We start from the raw sequence: 22847 nt of genomic DNA, 5'->3' as shown, positions 1-22847 counted from the left end.
CTGGCTCAAAGGTCAAGGTCACAGTCCTTGGTTGAACTTAGCCGATTTTCACTACATATATATTGATAGTGTGGTTTTCGTGTCCGGTCCATAACTTTGACATGCATTGTCTGATTTCAAAATAATTTTACACAAATAATAAGCATGGATAGACGATGTGTCATGTGCAAAACCAGGTCCTTAGGTCTTAGAGGTCAAGGTCGCACTTAGAGGCCAAAGATCACATACAAGAATGACTTTGTCTTGAGAGCATTTCTTCTTCATGCATGGAGGGATTTTGATGTAAACTGGTTCAGTTGTATACCCTCATGAGGCAAAATGTCATGCGCAAGAACCAGGTCCCTAGTTTAGAATTACTTCCCTTTGTTGTTACTATAAATAGCTTATATTGTAACTTTTATATTACTGGTTGTAGGGAAAAAACAAGACCGCTTTTCTGTAGTACAACATGCATATTACATCCAGTTTTGAGAAGTATTTTTAAGAATGACTTTGTCCGGAGCATATCTTCTTCATGTATGGAGGGATTTTGATGTAACTTGGCACAATTGTTCACTGTAATAAACTGCAATATTTTTGTCGTAAACAACACTTTCACACGTTTATGTGGGGATGAATTGAAACGTTTGTGTATCATTTATCGACTGATGCAGACTATTTGCCGCAAGAAAACGTATGTGTTCGAAAACAACAGGAAAAAGCGGTATGGGGGGCACAGAAATGCTGAAATGTCATCATGTGTAAGCAAACAGTTGGCCGCTGCATGGAAAATCTTGTATGTATGTAATCATTGTTCAAATGTACATCAAATAGCATTGGCTGATTTTTCATTTATAGTAATGTCGGAAAGAAAAAGTAAGAATTCTTTACCTGTGTCACTGTTTTTATGTGAAAACTATCGTAACCGAAAATCACAACAGAAGCATTTCCATGCATAACAGAGAGGATATGATTCTGGAGATTACCGGGCGCGAAGTGGTTCCGCTTGGTCTCTTTTAATGGCTGCCTAATAAAAACAAAAAAACTGTAAAAAATTTTTAATGAACTGCTTAATGTATGTTCATCAAACTTGACAGAAGCGATGTCTAAAGGTCATGGTCCTCCTCAGGTGAGTGCCTTAGGCTCATTTGGGCCTCTTGTCCCTGAACAGAGTTTTGAAATTGAAAATAGCAAGATTTCTCCAGTTGTTTAAAGTCAGCTTTTTCTGGTAAGAGTGTGAAACATTTATTCCGCCTGCACATCAAATTTAGGAATATACTATGTTTCCAAAGTGCCGCTGTCGTAAATTGTGGAAATACGTTTTATCATTTTCAGCCCATTTCAAGCAGTTTATTTTGGAGGTAGCCGTACACATTAACTACTATTAGTTTACTTTGTTGCCTTACATTGATTTTTTTAAATGCCTGTAGCAAAATGTTGCATAATGTTGAAGTTGCAATTTTGCTTTGTGTGACATCGGCAAAAACAATTATCTTACAACTTAAGGAGCCAGTGTGGGCAATTATTATAAGAGAGCCTCCTTTGTTCTAAGTACTGTCTCCAGGATGATTGTTTTACCAAACTTGTCTAAAAAAATGGAGACTGTTTCGTGCTTTGTATGTAGACAGCTTTTGTGGAGAACAAGAATTTATAACAATGTTGAATTTTTCAAAGACTCGAGTCATTAATTATGTCTCCCACACCACTGTGGTTAGAGACATACTGATTTACTCCTGTCTGTGTGTCTGTCTGTCACAAATTCTGTCTATACTCTAAGTTGAACATTTCTCATCCGATCTTGACCGAACTTGAACAAAATGTGTTTGCCAATAAGTCCTAGGCCAAGTTTGATAACTCTGAGCCAAATCGGCCCAGGAACTTCAGATTTATGGCCCTTGAATTAAGGAAAATCGCTCTGTATACAGATGCCAGTGCCAGTATCCGCACTCTTAAGTCATTGGCGCATGGTTGACTCAGATACATAACTATTCAGATGATTAGGCAGTTGTGGGAGATATGCGCTTTTCTCAAAAACAGCTCTAGTTTAAATTAAATTTTTATAACGAATGTACTGTATATGATATAATTCTGCATTTTACTAAAATGCTGTCCTGCATTCTTCAAGTTACCTTAATTCAGTTCTGTCTTAAAATATCATATGATATTTAAAAGTCATTTTTCTACTCTTAAGATTTGAACATTAGACATTTTTTGCCAAAAATTCTGTTTTTTTATACGCCCGAAGGGACATATTATGTTATGGTCCCGGTGTCCGTCTGTCTGTCCGTCTGTTAGCAATTTCGTGTCCGCTCTGTAACTCATTAACCCCATGAAGGATTTCAAAGAAACTTGACAGAAATGTTCACTACACCAAGACGACGTGCAGAGCACTTGTTTCGGATGACTAGCTTCAAGGTCAAGGTCACACTTTGGAGTGAAAGGTCATATGAGTGTGTTTCGTGTCCGCTCTGTAACTCTTGAACTGCTTGAATGATTTCAAAGAAACTTGGCACAAATGTTCACCACAGTGAGATGACATGCAGAGTGCATGTTTTGGATGACTCGCTTCAAGGTCAAGGTCACACTTAGGGGTCAAAGGTCATATATGACTTTGCTTTGTGTATAATGCTCTGCATTGCAGTGCTCTTGTTTTTATTTTTTTCTTGTGTAAGTAATGTTGTTAATTCAGACAGTTCTGATGTCCCAAACAGTATGCTGAATTTTACAGCATTTTACTGTTTGTCAGATTTTTTAAATATTTAAAATATATACTACGTGTATACAGTACTGCAGCAAAGTAATTTTAGCTTCTTGTTTCTCAGAAACTTTTATCCATTTACGGTGTTGTGTAAGAGGCTAAGTCAGTAAGCTAAGTGGTATGAGACAAGACTGCTAGTCAGTGTAGTCCCGAGTTCATTCCTTGGACAAGATACTGGTAGTTTGTGATGGTTTTACTGAAGACAGTGGTCTGTTCAGCCATGGACGAGGAGAATGTTCACCATGACAGTTCAGCAGAAGATAGTGTTTCTGAATTTGAGGCATTTATCTTCCACAAGTTGTCGGCTACTTGCATAAAATAGTTCGATAATCACTAGGTACAAAATTCTGGGACATTGTTCATATTAACTAACATACATTTAAAATATAGGCAGGGATTAAGGTTTAGCAGTATATCACAAACCACAGAAATTTTTAATAAACAAACAACATCTTTATAAACAACCCAACTGTCCATTATATCTTTACCATTCTGTCCCTCAGAATTGGATACTTAAAATATTCTAATAGAGTTGTCCCCCTTTAAAAAAGAATGCCATTTATAAAGAAATAAAAGTAAACAATTGTCAAAAACGATGTTTAACCTGGTTATGTAAAGTTTAAGCATTCGTACATTGTTGTAAATGCATCAAAACGAAGACATGTAACAGCTTTTTAAAAATGGTGAGTTTTTAAAGGCGTTGAACTGTCCAGAAGTGTGGCCCCTTCATGCAGTCCCTTTCCGAAATTCAATACATATATGAGTAAATTGACAGTGGTTTTGTAGAATAATATAAATGATTTATATTCTGTTTAATTTTCATGTAAAACAGTTCTTTCTTTCTATGATTTGATGATGTTTGAACTTCCTTCTCAAAAACATGGACCTAACTCTTAACCCAGTACTGTTGAATAAAAGTTTGTTGTCAAACAAATAAGCATGACCTGAGAGAGGACTCAACAAATGATCAAACAGTAGTAAGTGAAATCTACATTTTGTAAAGTAAACTGATTGAAGTTTGTCTTAAACAATTATCGGTATGCACTAAACAAAGACAAACAAAGACGGAAGTTATTTGTCATGATCACTTCTGAAGTAATTGCTTAGATCTACTGGAGATAAATTGCTAGATATAATTAGAACGGTTGGATCCTTGTATCTGTGTATCGAATCTGTATGCATAATCTTAATTTGTGGTGATATTTGATCGGCTATAAAAGGGCATGTTTGCATTTTCGGTTGACAAAGGTTTATGTTTATATCGATTGATCTTGTAAATGCACATAGTTTATCAGAATGCAGAATGCAAATTTTGACATCTCATTATCATAATGTGAGAAGAATAGATAATAGGTTTTTGATTTTGTGCCGAAAATATGTAGGAGAGCATAATTTGGGCTTTAAAACGATATAAGCAAAAGAAAGATTTCTATAGTATTTAGTTTTATTTATTTATTTATTTTTTCACTATGAACAATTTTTTAAAGCAAAATTTCATTAACAGAAAAAACAACACAAAAACAGTTCTAGCTTCAGTACAGTCTTTGTTATCATAAACTGAGCTTGATTTATCGTCACTTTTGGCAGGTCAGTGTATGTGCATGTGTCCGTCCGTGCATCCGATTTTGTCCGGACCATAACTTTGACATGCTTTGACCAATCTTGTTATACGTCCAAAGGGACGTATTATGTTATGGTCCCATTGTCCGTCTGTCTATCCGTCTGTCCGTTAGTAATTTCGTGTCCGCTCTGTAACTCTTGAACCCCATGAAGGATTTCAGAGAAACTTGACACAAATGTTCACCACACCAAGACGACGTGCAGAGTATAAATTTTGGATGTCTCATTTCAAGGTCAAGGTCACACTTAGGGGTCAAAGGTCATATGAGTGTGTTTCGTGTCCGCTCTGTAACTCTTGAACTGCTTGAAGGATTTCAAAGAAACTTGACACAAATGTTCATCACACTTAGACGACTTGCAGAGCGCTTGTTATGGATGACTAGCTTCAAGGTCAAGGTCACACTTAGGAGTGAAAGGTTATATATGACTTTGCTGTGTCCGCTCTGTAACTCTTGAACTGCTTGAAGGATTTCAAAGAAACATGGCACAAATGTTCACCACACTGAGGCGACATGCATAGTGCATGATTTGGATGACTTGCTTCAAGTTCAAGGTCAGACTTAGGGGTCAAAGGTCATATATGACTTTTCTATTTGTATATTGCTCTGCATTGCAGTGCTCTTGTTTTTATTTGGCAAAATACCTTTTTGTTTTACAATAATTTTTTTTTTTAATTACTTCCCTTTTTAATCCCCCGCCGTGGCGGAGGGATTATAGGAATGGTCTGCGTCCGTCCTTCCGTCTGTCCTTCCGTCCGTCTGTCCGTCCTTCCGTCCGTAACAAAATCGTGTCCGGTCCATATCTCCTAAACCCCTTGAAGGATTTTCATGAAACTTGGGTCAAATGATCACCTCATCAAGACGATGTGCAGAACCCATGAGTCAGCCTTGTCGGTTCAAGGTCAAGGTCACAACTCAAGGTCAAAGGTTTGAGCCTGCCATTTTGTGTCCGCTCTATATCTCCTAAACCCCTTGAAGGAATTTTATAAAACTTGGGGCAAATGATCACCTCATCAAGACGAAGTGCAGAACCCATGAGTCAGTCATGCCGGCTCAAGGTCAAGGTCACAACTTAGGGTCAAAGGTTTGAGCCTTCCATTTTGTGTCCCCTCTATATCTCCTAAACCCCTTGAAGGATTTTCATCAAACTTGGGTCAAACGATCACCTCATCAAGGCGATGTGCAGAACTTATGAGTCAGCCATGTTGGCTCAAGGTCAAGGTCACAACTGAAGGTCAAATGCTTGAGCCTTCCATTACGTGTCCGCTCTGTATCTCCTAAACCCCTTGAAGGAATTTTATAAAACTTGGGTCAAATGATTACCTCATCAGAACGATGTGCAGAAATTATGAGTCAACCATGCCAGCTCAAGGTCAAGGTCACAACTAAGGGTCGAAGGTTTGAGCCTTCCATTTGGTGTCCACTCTGTATCTCCTTAACCCCTTGAAGGATTTTCATCAAACTTGGGTCAAATGATCACCTCATCAAGAACTCATGAGTCAGCCATGTCAACTCAAGGTCAAGGTCACAACTGAAGGTCAAAGGTTTCAGCTGTGTATCTCCTAAACCCCTTGAAGGATTTTCATGAAACTTTGGTCAAATGATCACCTCATCAAGACGTTGTGCAGAATTCATGAGTCAGCCATGTCAGTTCAAGGTCAAGGTCACAGCTAAAATCAAAGGTTTACCCTTTCACTATCCATAGCAGTGGCGGGGGATTTAGCTGTCTTTCAGACTGCCTTGTTTGTTACTATAAATAGCTTATTTTGATACTTTTTTATTATTGGCAGTAGGGAAAAACTGAGACCACTTTTCTGTGGTACAACATGGATGGTACATCCAATTTTTAGATGTATTTTGACCTAACATTACCTAGTAAGAAATCAATGTTGTCTTGGACTTGGACATTATTTTTTTTTTTTTTTGGAATTTCTTCTTTTTGTTGTTCCTGTCCTTTGGGCTTCAACATTCAAGTTCTTTAAATTTTGCTCCCATCCTCTGATGTAACCTTCAGGCGTATATTCGCCACTTGGCGGCGCTCTTGTTTATATTTGGCATGAATGTTTACCTCAATGAGGAGGAGTGTCATGCGCAGACCCCATGTTCTATTTCAAAGGTCAAGGTCACAGTTGGAGGTCACAAGTCAAATTGAAGTTTGTCTAGAGCACTTCTTCTTCATACATGGTGGGATTTTGATGTAACTTGGCATGAATGTTCACCATTATGAGTGTCATGCGCAAGAAGCAGGTCTCAAGGTCTAAAGTCAAGGTCACACTTGACAGCTGGCGGGCTCAACATTCTGCCTGTGGGCATTCTGTTCTTAAAAGTGTTGACAGTGGGTCCTTATCAGGCTGATTTGAGACTGAGTTTTGGCCCTAATCCTAGTGGCAAATCGTATTTTTCCCATGAAACACTAGACTGCGTGCTAAATTGTCATAACTGAACCAGTTTCGTCTTAATTATAAAGATTTTGATAAAAATACCACTTGTTTTAACAATTCCCAGTTTGGGTTATCTTCCCAATTCTTTAAGTTTTGACCCAATTCTTAAATTAGTTTGAAATAAGTTCTGGTTAATTTTCATTTTTGCATCATCATCATCATCGAGATATAACATACTTTAAGCAATTGTACTTGAGTTGGATACTGTACTTCCTGATTGTCAAAACTGTACTACTGTGTCAGTCCAACCTCAGAACAAAAGAAGACGTTATAAAAAACAACACATTGTTGAGAAACGAAATTTTAATTTTCTTTATCCAAACCTTCCATTACCCAGAATCCCATTTGTCATCATCATTTGATTACAAATAGACTGTGTCTTTTTTTCAGCTATTTCCTGTTTACTATAATCAGTTTCTTTTTATCCATTTAAATTGCACATATTTATGCAAATCTTCAAATTTACATTGACCGGCTGTGTAGTAATGATATACAGTTGAAGTTATCTCTTTTGCATTAATAGGTTATGTTTCAAAACAAATTTGGTTATATGAGACCTCATCAAAAGAGTTTATTGTGAATGCGATTCTGGTTATATTTGAAAACATGACGTAAAAGATGTTATTAGCTAACAAATAGCTTTAGCAACCAGTTAAATCGGGTTGATTTTCTTTTTAAAAAAATCACCACTTAAGTAACAAAGTTTTCTTTAAGGCCTTCCTTTACAGCGAAATGATATTTATATGCCTGTTTTGAAAAATAATGTACATATTTTGTGATGCTGCGTGCTTTCATCCGTCCATCCATCTGTCATAATTTGTGTCCAGAGCATAACTTTATAACCATTAAAGGTATTGACTTTAATAAACTTGACGTACAGGCTGATGGTTTGATCTGGCTCTGTAGGTCAAAAGTCAAGATACAAATTGAGCTTAAAGGTCAAATTTGTCTGTCATATTTCGTTTCTGAAGCGTAATTATTAACCATTAAAATCTGGCAATTAACTAAGGTAGGTGGTGATGAGAAAATGTGCAGAATGCATGAAACAGGGTGGTAGGTCAATGGTGAAGGTCCCAGCAAGGTCAGAGGTCAGATCTGCTCATCATACTTTGTGTCCATAGCATAACTTGATAAATATTTAAAGTTTTTACTTGGAATAGGCAGTTGGTGATGAGTTAATGTGCAGACTGCAACAATCTTCATTATACCCCCACCATAGCTTCTTGCCCTTTAGTATCATGTCTTTATAGATAGTACCTAAGTTTTTCAAATCATAGGTTTGAAGTTAAAAAGCTTTCAAATGAAGGCAAATGTCCATATATTTCTCAAAAAAAAGATATATAGACAATATTTTAACCAGAAGCATAGATCATTTAATATTTTCATGTAAAAGAAAATTTTGTAATCAAGGAAATGTAATTCTTTTTGAACATCGAGATCAGACACATCAAAGGGACATAATATAGTGAATATTTTCTAATTGGCTGCATTTGATTTAACATTCAACTGTGATCTGGATTATTAAACAATGATCCATGGTACTGTGTGCTAAAAATTTTGAACATCTGGAACATTCTGTTAACAGCAACAATATGCTGCAGCAGAATGCAAATATTTAAGCTCTAACTGGGACTCGAACCCAGGACCTCTCACACCTGAGGCAGACACTTCCCTAAAATAGCAGTAAGCTAATAGCTATGCAGTTTAAGTGCACCAATTACATTACGTGAACTGGAACAATTTTGTGACAATAATTGGTGAACTCCAGATTATAGGCGTATTCGCTTTGTTACCTAACGGCAATATTCGTGTAAAGAAAAAATATAATCTAATGTTGCCAATGTTTCAATAGGTCAAAACTGCCCAAATTTCTCTGACATGTTTTTCAGAGTATGAACTTACTAACTGGTAGTACCAGTGAAATATAACTTACACTGAATCTTTTATATGTACCCTTTTAGCAGCTGGGTAATGGCAAAGACGTGGCTTGCCAAAATAGCAATATTTACATTTTGAAAGGATTCAGTGAGAAATACAGTTACAAACTAATTACTTCTGCAACACATAAAGTCATTACATTCACTGTCAATCATATAGACTATGATCACGTCTCTTCTCAAGTCATAGACAGAGATTGCATTTTTATCGTAACGATGCACTGAAAACACCACTTATTGACAATTTCAAGACTCGAAGAGCTTGTAGTCTATACGTCTTTACACCATCACACAACACACACATACATACACAACTATCACACCATCACACCATCCACACTCTTTCCTAGATGCTTTGATCTGATGAAATTTAGTCGTGATGCAAAGTTACCCTTACATGCTAAATTCTTTATTGAATGGTCATCATCCAATTGGCATCCATTGTAACATCTGAGGTTTTACTAAATTTACTGACAAATACGAACAGTACCTGACAGACGCACGAGGGTCAGGCTGATTCGGGTCTGACTAGTCGCAAAGCAGAATCACATTGCCGCCACAAGCTAATTAATGCATCATGAGCCAGAACTGAAATATCATCTACTCGTTTACACTAGGCTACATGTCTAAGTCCACACCATATCAGTCTTTGAAACAACCTTTAGCCAGTTTAATTTGAACTGATTGAGATTTACGGTGATGCAAACGTAAGTCCTAACAGCTAAATTCAAATGAACTGGTCATTCTGTTTCAATTTGGGATATCCAGTTATCATCTAATTTTTATAACAATTACTGACTGAATAGCGAACAGTGCAGACCATGATCAATGCACGATGTGCAGGTGATCTTGGTCTGCACTGGTCGCAAAGGCAGAATCACTTGCCGCCAGCAAGCTAAGGGTTAATGCATCATTATGAGCCAGAACTGAAATATCATCTATACTCTGTTTTACACTAACGGCTACATTGTCTGAAGTCCACAGCCATATCAGTCTTGAAAACAAACCTTATAGCCAGTTTACATTTGGAATGTCCTGAAATAAACCAATTTTAAAAGTTAATTAAAATGTACTTAAATCTGATAAATGTCCAAAGTAATGAAAGAGATGGTCATTTTAGTGTAGTAATTTAACTTGGTATATTGCAGTGGTATTCAGTGCACACATCTTTTGCCAAAGGCCAGTCGTAAAACACTTTCAATCTAATCTATTAGTTTTTACCAGGTGTGGTTTGATGATCATAATCTATTGTTTTTTTTTTTACTATTTACAATTATCCCTTTAAACCAAATTAAGTTATTTAGCAATTTAAAAGAAATAATTTGCCAGTAAGCAATTTTCCTTGAGGGTGGAGAATAGAGTGAGATATAGAAAATTACAAAATTGCCACATCACATCAGTGTGGGTCGTTGCAAATGTTAATTTATCAGTTACAGGTCTGAGTTAGGCCACAAGAATATTTTTAAGGTTCAAGTTGTCTTTGCTTGAAAGTTGAAAACTGCCTTGTTAGCCTATTGGTAGAGCGGACGCTTTGAGAGCAGGAGGTTTTGTTTGTTCCATGGTCACATCAAACCAAAGACGTGAAAGATGGAACTTGTAGCTTCCTTATTTGGAGCTCAGCATAAAGAGGATAGTGTTAGGACTGGTCAGCCCAGTGTCAGTATATTGAGACTGGGTGGGGTATTATGTCACATGTATTTCTATGGCTTGATATTCCATCAAGGCAATACTATGAAGTTTGGCATTATGCTCACAATGATCCGAGACACCTTCATTTATATGACTGAAAAATTTGTTGAAAAAGACGCTAAACCTGAACACAGACTGAAAATTGAATTTAGAATTGATAGTGCCTGTGTTTCTCAGTCGGGAGTGTCTGAACTATGAATGATTAAGTATTCAGTCATTATGAACGGTAAGACTTCACAGTTATCCTTTCTTGCCTTTTCATATTCAAGACAGACATTTCAGTCTGTCTGGTATAAAAGCTTCTAAGGAATTCAATGTTTGAAAAACTGGTTGGAATTCAACAGAACATCTGTAGAAAGAGCAAACAAAAGTTTGTGAATACTGTACTGTTAGCCACTGTAAAGCTTGACAGAATGACTGAAATTTGTTTGGAGAGGACTAAGTTTATGAAGAAACCAGTTAACTTGAAAGAAAACAAACACCTGTTATATACTAGAGAGAAGTTTGCTCTTGAGGTGTGTTGTTTGTGGAGGTTATACTGTATTTTTAAGAAGATGTGAGCCTCGCCATGGGAAAACCAACAGAGTGGCTTTGCGACCAGCATGGATCCAGACAAGCCTGTGCATCCGCACAGTCTGGTCAGGATCCATGCTGTTCGCTAACAGTTTCTCTTATTGCAATCGACTTTGAAAGTGAACAGCATGGATCCTGACCGCACAGGCTGGTCTGGATCTGTGCTGGTCGCAGAGCCACTGTGTTGGTTTTCTCATGGCACGGCTCATGTATCAATAGATATCACATAATCACATCCACTGGAGCATTTGTGTCGTCAGCCTCCACTCCCCACCCTGCATTCATTGAATGAAATAGGTGATACTCAGACTTATTTGGGAGAAATTTTTGAACACCCCTTCTTTTAACCTTAAAATGATTGCTAAATTTGGTGAGCCTACCAATGTGGATAATTATATTCATGACTGATTTGCAGTCAAAATAACATTAGCAAAAAAAATTTCTTTTTTAGAACTTCAAAATAATATCTCTGCACTGAAATTGATTTTATCAACAGCTAACTGTATATATTTTATTCTTTGTGTAACTTTTCCTTGGATAAAGTGCAGTATGTATATATGAATAAAAAAGAATTGAAAAAAGATGTGATCGGTATTTTGATATTTTTATGTAAATAGATATACATTATGGAGACTGTATAATGTGGTATTTATACCTTACTATATTAGGATGGTATTATGACTTTAAAATTAATTACATGTGATTAACTGATGATACGGGAGTGTTCGCTAAATACGCATCAGCAAGTTCAGTGTTAAGCCGAAATGTACCATTAAAGGTGTGAATAGGATCCTCTATACTGAGATAGATAAAATATAGTTCAACATCTTTATTTTTTGTTTCTTTCACACATTTTAATATCAGGGGCGTTACCATAAAATATTTTTTTAATAACTGTTTCTTGTGATAGAATGTTTATGAAAAGGAGTATGAAGTGGTAAATTTGTGCGACAAAACTTGAAAAGTGAAAAAAAAGTGATTATAAAATAATATTCACATATTGAAACTGTGATGATATGTCATGCTATAATACATGTATGTAATGGATAATATGTGGATTTAAATTGTAAATGAGGGGAATATGTAGGTCTCGAAATAAATTGAATCGTTAAAATAGCAAAAACCTAATACCGGGGATGCGTATACAGTGGTAAAGTTTGTTTTATGATGAATGAGTGAAGATCTTGTTTATTTCGTTTTCACATGCAATGCAAATGATATTAAATTCTTTTTCTCATTTTGCGTATTCATTTGAGTGAAAAGATACTGTTTTTTAATAGCTTAATTAAATGAACAAGATCTGATGTACATTACTTCAGGGGAAATTTTGTAAAACAAATTAAATGTGCAGTTTTGCAGTTTGTAGATGCATGAATTTTACAACAAAACTTGTCAGTGTCATCATTTATATGTAGCGAGATTTCCGGGGAAATTCAGCTAATAAAGGAATATTTTGTCTGGTAAGGCAGATGACGAATAGAAAGATAGAAGTTGATGGAAAAATGTGCAAAAAATTGATCTCTTACAAAGGAATTAGTTGAACAAGATTCCTTATGATTGATGCGATATTGAAAAACAGATATTAAGTGCGTGTCATGCAATACTTTCTGTTGACATCGAATGTTTTTGCAATTTTGCGGAATCATTTTGCCGAATGATAGAAAAAAAATTCATGCAAAGGCTTGAAAGTTAAATTTCGGTGAAACTTGTGTCAAAATTTTATCATTTTACTAATGCAGTGATGAAAGGCGGTGTTTCATTGAAATTGATGAAATCGTAAAATAGGACTAAAGTAAAATAATGGTGTTTTAAGTTTGAGGAGAATTCTTCATGTTAGCAAGAGGTTATAGTTTTGAGGAGTCAAGTTGGCGAGACATGGTACAAGAAGTATATCGTTGCTATAGCAACACGGAGCAGGTTGAAAACCTTCATAATATTCATGTACATCTCTGGAATTACCATAAAGACTGGTAAGTTGCTGAAAAAATGTTCAAAAACATGACTTTCACAATTTTATGAAAGTGTGTTATGATTTAGTGCTCGTACTTGGTTATTTTCATCCTCATCATTTAATTTATTCCTGCCCGAGCTCTTGAAATAATTTATGTTTCTTGCCGTTTAAAATTTTTTAACATGTGACATAAATCTTTCAGTTGAAGATTTAGGTCCCAGACTTTGAATCACTTTTCCCTAACCGATGTAGGTTTGATAGAATTCTCTGTGTGAGAAGGTATCGAACTGGGTGGTTCTTAGTAACCCAGGTGCCATCCATGCCTGAAAAAATGCCTAGCGTAGTGTCCTCTATCAGTATTCAGAAAAGTCACATCGCCATATGAACTACATAGTGTAAACTCCTGGCCCTTAAAAAAAATCAAGACAAACTTACCAACTTACTGTGGCACTTGAGGGCTGGGAAAACATTAATCTAAGCCATAGAAGAAGCTGAAGCCAGAAATCGAACATGCATTGATATGTTTTGCATACTTGTTTTAGTTTTTGTTGGGTTTATAGTCACACCAGCTGGATGGTTTTCTCACATGAAGAAATCTGCATACAAACCCACATTGGTGACGAGCAAGTGTCAAGTCAGTGACTTTTTATTGTTACTGCTTGGTCATGCCGAGGCCCCTTTGGTTCAGATTACATTTTATCAAAGAGCAGTGGAGTAACGCAGAAATTTTGAAAAAATAAATAACTATTTTTTTTTTATATGACATCATTCCACTTGAACTTAATTATGTATTTGAAATTTCACTATATGAGCAATCACCTATACATAAAAGTATTTAGACATAATAGTCATCTAAATGATCCCATAAGCAACTAATTTACATAATTTGTATCATATTTTATAAGTAAAACAATTAGATAAAAATAAATTACTTTTTTCTCTCGAGTCTTAGTTGACATATTGAATGTTATAGATTAATTGTATTTTATTATCAATCATCCAAATTATTCTGTTACTTATACTAATTAATCAAAATACATCATGTTGTATGAAAAAAAAAGTTCGAAAACAAAGAAACCGTTTCTGATTGATTTTCCCCCCAGGTTTTTTTAATGCACTAAATGATCTTTTTTTCCAGTTTCGTATTGTGATTAAAACCTTAAAGTGTGTTTAAACTGGTGGTTTGTACAACTTTATATGTCAAAAGTTCATAATGTAAGTGTTTCCTATTGTACTAAAGATGTTATCCAAGGCGTTTTATTAGCAACTAGAAAGCTGTAGAAATAGATGTTAACTGATATTAAACTATGTGCAATTGTACCCTACGGTGACATCTGTAATATTACTATAGAATTTATATATATATTTTTGGCATACAAGGCTTGGCTGAATTTGAAGTGTAGGCTCATTGATCTTGAGTGGTCTTTGAGCTACAGACGCAGAAAATGTTAAGTTTTTAGGTTTACTTTTCGAAGAAAAAGTGGAGCTATTGCACTCGCCTCGGTGTCTGTGAGTGCCGCCGTTGGTTAAAGTTTTTGATGAAGTCAAATATAACTGTTACTATCAAAGCTATTGACTTGAAACTTATAATAGTTATTTACTATCAAAGTCTAAACTAGGAGTAACAGTCCACATAACTCTGATTTGAATTTTGATAGAGTTATGCACCTTTTTAACTTAGAATTTTTTGGTTAAAGTTTTATAAAGTTTTTACTGGCATTTTAAGCTCTAGTCAAGCACTGAGAAAAGTCGAGCCTGAGTGCCTTGCGGACAGCTCTTGTATATGTTATCTTCAAGGGATATTTTTGCATGTTCATTTGGCATTTTCAGTTTTTCTATATTTGAGAAAGCTGTGTAGGCAAGGTGCCTTAGGTGGCTATATAAAGCCAAGCTAATAGCACACATTTTTATGACATTTACTTCTGACATTTTCAACATTCTTTTTTATTCCGTGTTAGGATATTTTGTTCATACTTAGCACAGACAGTGTTGTCAGTTTAAGAGAATTGCTGTTTAAATGACTTGCTAAATGTCAAATTCCGTAATATCAAGCTTGTGTCAAAATTGTTGCCATTTTCCATTTTTTTTTCTCCAGTTTGTGAGTTTTGTCATGCAAATTATCTCCCTTTAATGGGATAATTATTATATTTACAGCGTGTATTTAGCAACAGATGTGTTTTAATTGTAAACAAGGAAAAGACAATTTAATCTATTTTGATATGTATTAGGGAGTACACCAGGCTTTGTAGAAAGTTGAGTATGTAAATTGCCTTTATTATTTAGAAAAGATATTTTGTCTAGTATTCAAATTATTGGTAAATGTCTAGAGGAAATGAAGCCAATTCATGTTTCATGATATTAAGAAATGCATGAAGATGAAAATGTTGCAAACAGAGGCTGTTATATTTGGAGAGGTTGAAATTTCAGTATGGTCTGTTTATACAGTAAATTGAGTTTGTCAATAAATTGAGTTTATGTCAGTAAATTGAGTTTATGTCAATAATACCGTGTTCAGACTACGTTTTTAATCCTATATTAACTTGGGTTTATTTTTTAAACTCGTTTGCGTCCACACTAAATGTGGTGTAAACCATGAATTATGTAAAGGTCAAGTGGTTTCTATAATGTAGCATTAAAACTACCTTAATACTACATTATTTTACAAGTGTGAACGCAAATGTGAGTTATAACTGGTTTTACAATCCCAAATCCACAGATCTTACCTTTTGGTGGAAGAATACCATGTGTTTCTCTTTTGAAACAAACAATTGATGCTGTGGCTTGCAAAAGTAATTGGAATGTTGATGAAACAAAAACATTAAATTACAATATGGAGTCATGCTGATGCTCAAAATGGACTATAGATGGAATGAACAGAAATTCTTAGATGAACACAGAAGTTTAAACATTGATGACTCCTTCTTGTTTCTGTTAGCCTCCTTCTTTGTTACCTTTTTTGCTTATTGCAAAATATCTGTTAACTTCCAACATTGCATGTATATATTTAAACCACATTTCTTTGCATAGTGTGGACACAAACTAGATTATATTTTTATGAGTTTTAAATGTCAGATACCAATTATAGCCTGATAAAAATAAAACCTATCTGCTAGTGTGAACACGGTATAAATTAAGTTTATGTCAGTAAATTAAGTTTATGTCAATAAATTGAGTTTATGTCATTTACATGCATATGTGAAGTAATTTCACTGTTAGTATGCATACATGTGGAGTAAATTGAGATATTAATATTTGTTTGCATAAAATTGTAGTAAAGTGAGATTTCAGTATTTGTAAAGTTAAACATATACAAGCTTAGTTTAGAGAGAGGGCAGTTCTGTGAATCTTCAGTTAATCAGTTTGAACCTGAGATGTGCAACAATAAATGCTTATAATTTTTTTTTATTAATGATCTTATTATATGAGACAGTGTGTATTAAATCACTTATCCTCCACCTGTGATTCTAGAGAGGTTTGCAGTTACTTGTAGAGAACAAATAAGTGTTGGCACAAAATCCAGGAGCGCTGGTTACGTTACATAACTGAAATACTGTCAAAAAAATAACACTTAAAATACTCAACAAAAAATTGTAAAATAAATCAAGAAGTAAAAATTTCTACAAGTATTAACATGTCAGTTATTATACATAGGTTTTGAACTGTGTAATATGGTTTTATGAGTATTACTTAAGTATACATCTTAGATTAGAAATTCAATGTTCTAAATTGCAAACAGTGCCAAGATGGCTATCAAACAAAGAATACTTGCCTAAGTAAGAAATTCTTATCTCGTATTCACTACAAAAACTGTAATTAGAAATTTAAAACCTTTTCAGGGCTTTAGGGAAAACTGTTATGTCTCATGAAACATTAAAAACCACCAAACATAAATACTAATTTTTTAAATCTTATAATTTTGTTGGTATTAAATTCTGCAGATTCAGCAGTTTCGATGGGATATCAATTTGAAGATTTTAAGTAAAATAAAATGAGCCACGCCATGAGAAAACCAACATAGTGCGTTTGCGACCAGCACCAGGATCCAGACCAGCCTGCGCATCCGTGAAGTCTTGTCAGGATCAATGCTGTTCGCTAGCAGTTTCTCTAATTGCAATAGGCTTTGAAAGCGAACAGCATGGATCCTGACCAGACTGCGCAGATGCGCAGGCTGGTCTGGATCCATGCTGGTCGCAAACGCACTATATTGGTTTTCTCATGGCACGGCTCAAATGAATGTAAACTTTGGTAACTGTTGTTCATTAGGGTTTTATTTTCATGAATTTATGCAAAAAACAGAAACCACGAAAATTGGTCCCCTATCACAATACCTGGTAAGCTTCTGTTTTACAGGGAACTAAGATTTTTCTGAAACAGCCAAGAACGATGGATGGGATATCAACAAGTCAGCAGAAACAATTGATTATTGTTTGGCGTTATTGTTTAAATTTTCAGGAGACGGTCTAAATCGGCCTTGAAAAAGTTGCAAAAGCTTTTCAACACTGTTAGATTTGTAACAAGGTTAAAACCATGGTGAGCTCTTGTACTCAGCCAGGACACCTTTTCATGGCTGAAGGACACTCCGACAGTGTTACAATTCTCTCCATCAAATTAACATTTTCAGACTAGAAAATTTGTTGTTTTTTTACTTTATTTTCTTCTCAAAATAGCAAGATCAATACCATAATATATCATTCAATTTACAATCAGTTCTAAAGATAAGACTATTTTCTTGGAAATGAATGAATTTTATCAAACTTAATTTTCCGTACACTTCGCCACAGTTACGTTATGTATTTTCCACTTTTGTGTATAACTTTATTTGAGCACAGAATTTTTTTTATATGAATGTGCCCTTTTAAAAGGAACATTATATTACTTTTAAAGAAAACTGCACTATTTTTAAGAATGGCAGTTGCAGAGAGTCTATTTTTGTAGCTAGTTCTTCAGCTATTTAAAGGTGTTCTTCTAAATAGGAATGCTAGCATGCCTATTAAGGAACTGTAACTTATAACAGCATCTTGTATCAGGGAAATTAACTCTGTTGTATAGGGATGCAACTATGGCCAGTCCTTCTTTAATTTATGCAGTTCTTTTTTCAGCAAGGATTTACTAACCCGCACAGCGTGTATATTGTTGATTGTATGCTTTATTCGAATGCTTTTTTCAGTTGTTTCATTGTTTAGTTGTCCTACAGTGTGACAAATCTAACAAAATATTTCATTACGATTAACCTTGCACCATTCTGGCATTCTAATTGAAAAATCACCAAATTTTGATAAGAGTATGCTGAGGCTTACTGAGCCATATTCTCTATTTTGCTTGGCCTTGCTTAACATTAGAATCTTAGGTTACATAGGATTTTGAGTCTGGTCCGCAATCTGATCTCCAGGCAGGCCACAGTGATAGACTAAATATTATTCCTGTTCAACTGTCTTTTATATTGAGAAGTTGTGAACTGTATTTGTACAGTTAGAAATTTATATAGGTATATTGCAAAGGATGCCATATGTAAAAAGTGGGAGAGGTGATATTGGAACGAATGGTATGGTACATATAGTCTGTTACGTGTTGTCTGCTTGGGATGGAGGTTGAAGGTTTAAGCGACAATCTAGTTCTAATGTTGTTAGACCATTTTGCAACAATCGATTAATAACTATAAACTAAGTTTTATAAGCATGCTATTAGCAATGTAAGAATGCGAACATGTTTTTTCCTGGGTTTCATGAACGTTTCTGAAGACCAAATAACAAGCTGTGTGCACACTGATTTTGCCGACAGAGGTTGAATACAGAAATTAATATTTTCATGTTATTACTGGGCGGGGTGATGTTAAAAGAGCTGAACGTGACTGTCCTATGAAATAGAAACATACCATGTTAAAATGTTTTCACATATTAAAGTTTTATGACCTGTATTAAACATCTATCAAAAACACTTGAAAGATACTTCAGTTTTTTTGATAAAACTATGTTTAAAGATCATAAATTTGTTGAGTTATTGGGTGATATAGTCATAAAGTCCACTTTAAATAACTTGTTTACTGATAACACCAAACAAGCCACAACATTATGATCTCTTTATTTAAGTTAAATTTATTGAAAAATGTTGAAAATTATGAATTTTATAATTACTTTTGATATGGCAAACATAAAACTGAAAATGACTGAAGTGGCACAATAGATTAAAAGGGCAAACATGTTTGCTGAAATGATATTTATAGGAATGGTCTCCATCCGTCCTTCTGTCCATCCATCTGTAACATTTTGTGTCTGCTCTGTATCACCTAAACTCCTTGAAGGATTTTCATGAAACTTTGGTCAAATGATAATGTCATCAAGGTGATTTGCAGAACTCATGAGACAGCCTTTTTGGCTCAAGGTCAAGGTCACAACTCAAGGTCAAAGGTTTGAGCCTTCCATTTTGTGTCTGCTCTGTATCTCCTAAACCCCTTGAAGGATTTTTATGAAACTTTAGTCAAATGATCACCTCATCAAGACAATGTGAGTCAGCCATGTCGACTCACGGTCAAGGTCACAACTCAAGGTCAAAGATTTGAGCCTTCCATTTTGTGTCCTTTCTGTATCACCTAAACCCCTTGAAGGATTTTCATGAAACTTTGGTCAAATGATTACATCATCAAGATGATTTGCAGAACTCATTAGTCAGCCATGTTGGCTCAAGGTCAAGGTTGCAACTCAAGGTCAAAGGTTTGAGCCTTCCATTTTGTGTCCGCTCTGTATCTCCTATTTTCAAATTCATTGATGTCAAACAGCAGCGGGGGATATAGCTGTCTTTCAGACTGCGTTGTTAATCTGAAAATGATATAATTGCTGAAATGACATTTAAACTGAAAAAGACTGAAAATGCATTATAGGAGAAAGGGCAAATATAACTGTGTGCTGAAATAACATTTAAACATGATAATATCAGATATGTGTGCTGAAATGGCTTTACACAGAGAAGAACAAACATGTTTGCTGAAAAAGTGGACAAACATACTTGCTGAAAATGGCATTTGAATTGTGTTTAAAATGATGAAATGGCATTAAATACTGAAAAGGCACATTTGTGGATTTAATTCATATAATACTATGTAGTATTATTTAAAACTTTCAGTAAGATCATTTATTTTTCAGTTGCTTTATTTGTTTTGTTTATTTTAATTATATAATTATATTTAACACTCATCTAACAAATCATATAAACATTCTTTTCATCTTTTTCTCTCCAGTTTGTATAACACAAATAAATGTACTCCACCCATCAATTATTATACAGTTCCCTTTATTAACCCTTAGCCTGCTGGCGGCAGATGATCCTGCCTTTGCGACCAGTGCAGACCAAGATCAGCCTGCACATCCGTGCAGTCTGATCATGGTCTGCACTGTTCGCTATTCAGTCAGTAAATTTTCAGTGAAAACCCCTTTGAATGATATGTGGTACTGTCCAAATTGAAAGATGGACCAGTCCATTTTAGAAATATAGCAGGGTAAGGGTTAAGAGATAATTTTCATGCTTGATTGTAAGGTAGAAGGTTTCATATATTTCGTTCTTTTTGTACATTCTGAATCTTCGGGCTATGGTTCTTATAATAGTTAATATTGTATTTTAGATAATCCGGAATATGATATTATATATATATATATATATATATATATATATAGATATATAGCTGTACTAACATACATTTTTTTGTTTTGTTTTCTAGAACTTACAGTTGTTGAATTGTTATATACAGTGTAACCTCTATATAGAGTGTAACCTCTGTATAGCATGACTACTGGAAATACTAGAACAGGTACAGTCAAACCTGTGCTTAACAGCACCTGTGACTAAAGACCACTTTCTTCTTAACCCTTACCTTGCTAAATTTCTATAATGAACTTGTCCATCTTTCAATTTAGACAGTACCAATTAGGTTTAAAAGGGGTGCTTACCAAAAAAATACTGACTGGATGGCAAACAGTGCAGACCATGATCAGACTGCACACATGTGCAGGCTGATTTTGGTCTGCACTGGTCGCAAAGGCAGAATCAGCAGGCTAAGGGTTAAGATTGGCACTCTGACTATCCCAAACATGGTCTTCATATTCAGGTTTGATTGTAAACAGAGGTTGATGCTATGAAAAGGTTAAGTTGCTAAGAAAGAAAATACCTGCTGTTGTAGAGAGGTGTCTTCTCTTTAGAGGTGCTGTTTACAGAGGGTATACTGTATATACCATTCTTCACCTCAGCAGAAAAAGGTAGATAACTGTTTCCTTATGTCTGTACAGTTATCCCCCTTCTTTTGCACTGAGGTGATGAATTTTCATTTTTTGTTATGCATTTTTTTACCTTTCAGAGCATGATATTTAAGGCATTTCAGTAGATGATTGTGCATTTTCAAGTTTTAAGCATCATTTTGATGTAAAGCTGCGAATATGCTTGTTAATTATGCCAGTATGTGTTATGTAAGGGTAGTGTCTAAGTGTTTTCAGTTGACTGAACTTTCTGTGAGCAGGTAACATGTAACTTGTTAGTGGCTGACTTACAGACTTAATTATAATTATTTCATGTTAAAAAATATATGTTTGAAAAAAAAATAAAGATAGAATTTTACCTGAAGGTTATAAAATGTTAAAACTGCTTTCTGAACAATGTACTGTTACACCATAAGGTCATTGTACCATCATGACTGGTGTCTGTTGAAATTTCAGTGACTTTTATCTCAGTACTATTGTATATAAAAAACACAGTGAAAGAGAACAATACCATCGGGAATGAAAGTTCATACAGTAGAAATGATTCATCTTACATGTTATTGAAAAGCATCAGTCATAAACATGGCTGATATATATTGTTTGTGATTCAGAAATGACTTTCATATCCAATGCATCTTTCCTGGCATAAATGGCAATATATGTATTTGATATTGAATGGTTGCTTAGGTAACGAGCAGACTAACTTGTAAATCTCATTAAAGCTGGCTTATTGGTATGATCTCGATCAGTAAATATAGGTGAAAATTTAGAAAACACATTTTTTTATTTTTTAAACTTTTAGAGGAGGATTCTTACTGCAAAAGGACATAATGGGCAGATAGTCTCAGTAGCTGAAGATATACCGGTAACATGCAAATTAAATTTCCCAGTGTCTGACAATGTGTTATATAGACGACCACTATCAGATTTAAAACAGATGTTACTTTGTTATATCTTATATAATTGAAATATTGGTGAAATTACTGGAACAATACAAACAACCACAATGCTTTAAAGCTCTATAACATGTAGCTAGTAAATTATATTACATATACTCCAAAATGGTTCTTCTTGCTGTAAAAAGTAGGAATCGGCCAGCTTTGAAATTTACAAGGACATAAATTAATGGGCCAGTGAAAGTCTAATGTCATTTCCTTAAGCTAGTTTTGAGACGAAACATTGCTGAACATATTTTAATTTCCTTAATTAATAACAGCATACGTTAAGTGGTTTTTTATGTAGCTCATTTATTTATGATTGTCCTTGATATGAAATGTTAATTTTATTGATTTATCATTTTAGATTTAGAAGTATGTCAATACTAAGAAATACAAAATGATGTATCTGAGGTTTCATTTAATTATATTATATTAAAAATTAAACATTATTTAACCTTTAGCCTGCTTAATTTCCAAAATGGACTTGTTCATCATTCAATTTAGACAGTTCCATTTATCATTCAAAGGAATGTTCACTGAAAATTTACTGACTGAATAGCGAACAGTGCGGAATATGCACGGAGGTGCCGGCTGATCTTGGTCTGCACTCAGGTCGCAAAGGCAGACTATCTTGCCGCTAGCATGCTAAAGGTTAATATTGTTTTCAGAATGTAACTTGAGTCTGTTAATGCCAGTTATTCTTATTTTAAGTCCTGCAGCGT

At 34.8% G+C, this 22847-nt stretch overlaps 1 protein-coding gene across 9 annotated transcripts in view; it reads left to right on the top strand.

The window, feature by feature from the left end:
• LOC123534909 (protein phosphatase Slingshot homolog 2-like) overlaps positions 1-22847 on the top strand; it is a 72574-nt gene that overhangs the window by 18053 nt on the left and 31674 nt on the right. For 3 of the 9 annotated variants that reach the window (XM_053520203.1, XM_053520206.1, XM_053520202.1), the window contains exons 1-2: positions 11560-12966; positions 17400-17477. The exons of 2 other annotated variants lie outside the window; for them this stretch is intronic. In XM_053520203.1, coding sequence (XP_053376178.1) covers positions 12827-12966; positions 17400-17477 — 218 coding nt within the window. In that variant the 5' untranslated portion in view covers positions 11560-12826. Of the gene's footprint in view, positions 1-11559; positions 12967-17399; positions 17478-22652; positions 22777-22847 lie in introns of those variants that run through there. 4 more of the 9 variants (XM_053520205.1, XM_053520204.1, XM_053520211.1 and 1 more) reach the window with 3 other exon arrangements.

Source organism: Mercenaria mercenaria, chromosome 12 (assembly GCF_021730395.1).
Source record: "Mercenaria mercenaria strain notata chromosome 12, MADL_Memer_1, whole genome shotgun sequence".
In the NCBI taxonomy this organism is placed as follows: Eukaryota; Metazoa; Mollusca; class Bivalvia; order Venerida; family Veneridae; genus Mercenaria; species Mercenaria mercenaria.
The sequence above is the reverse complement of the archived record's forward strand: the minus strand, read 5'-3'. Positions and strand labels throughout refer to the sequence as shown.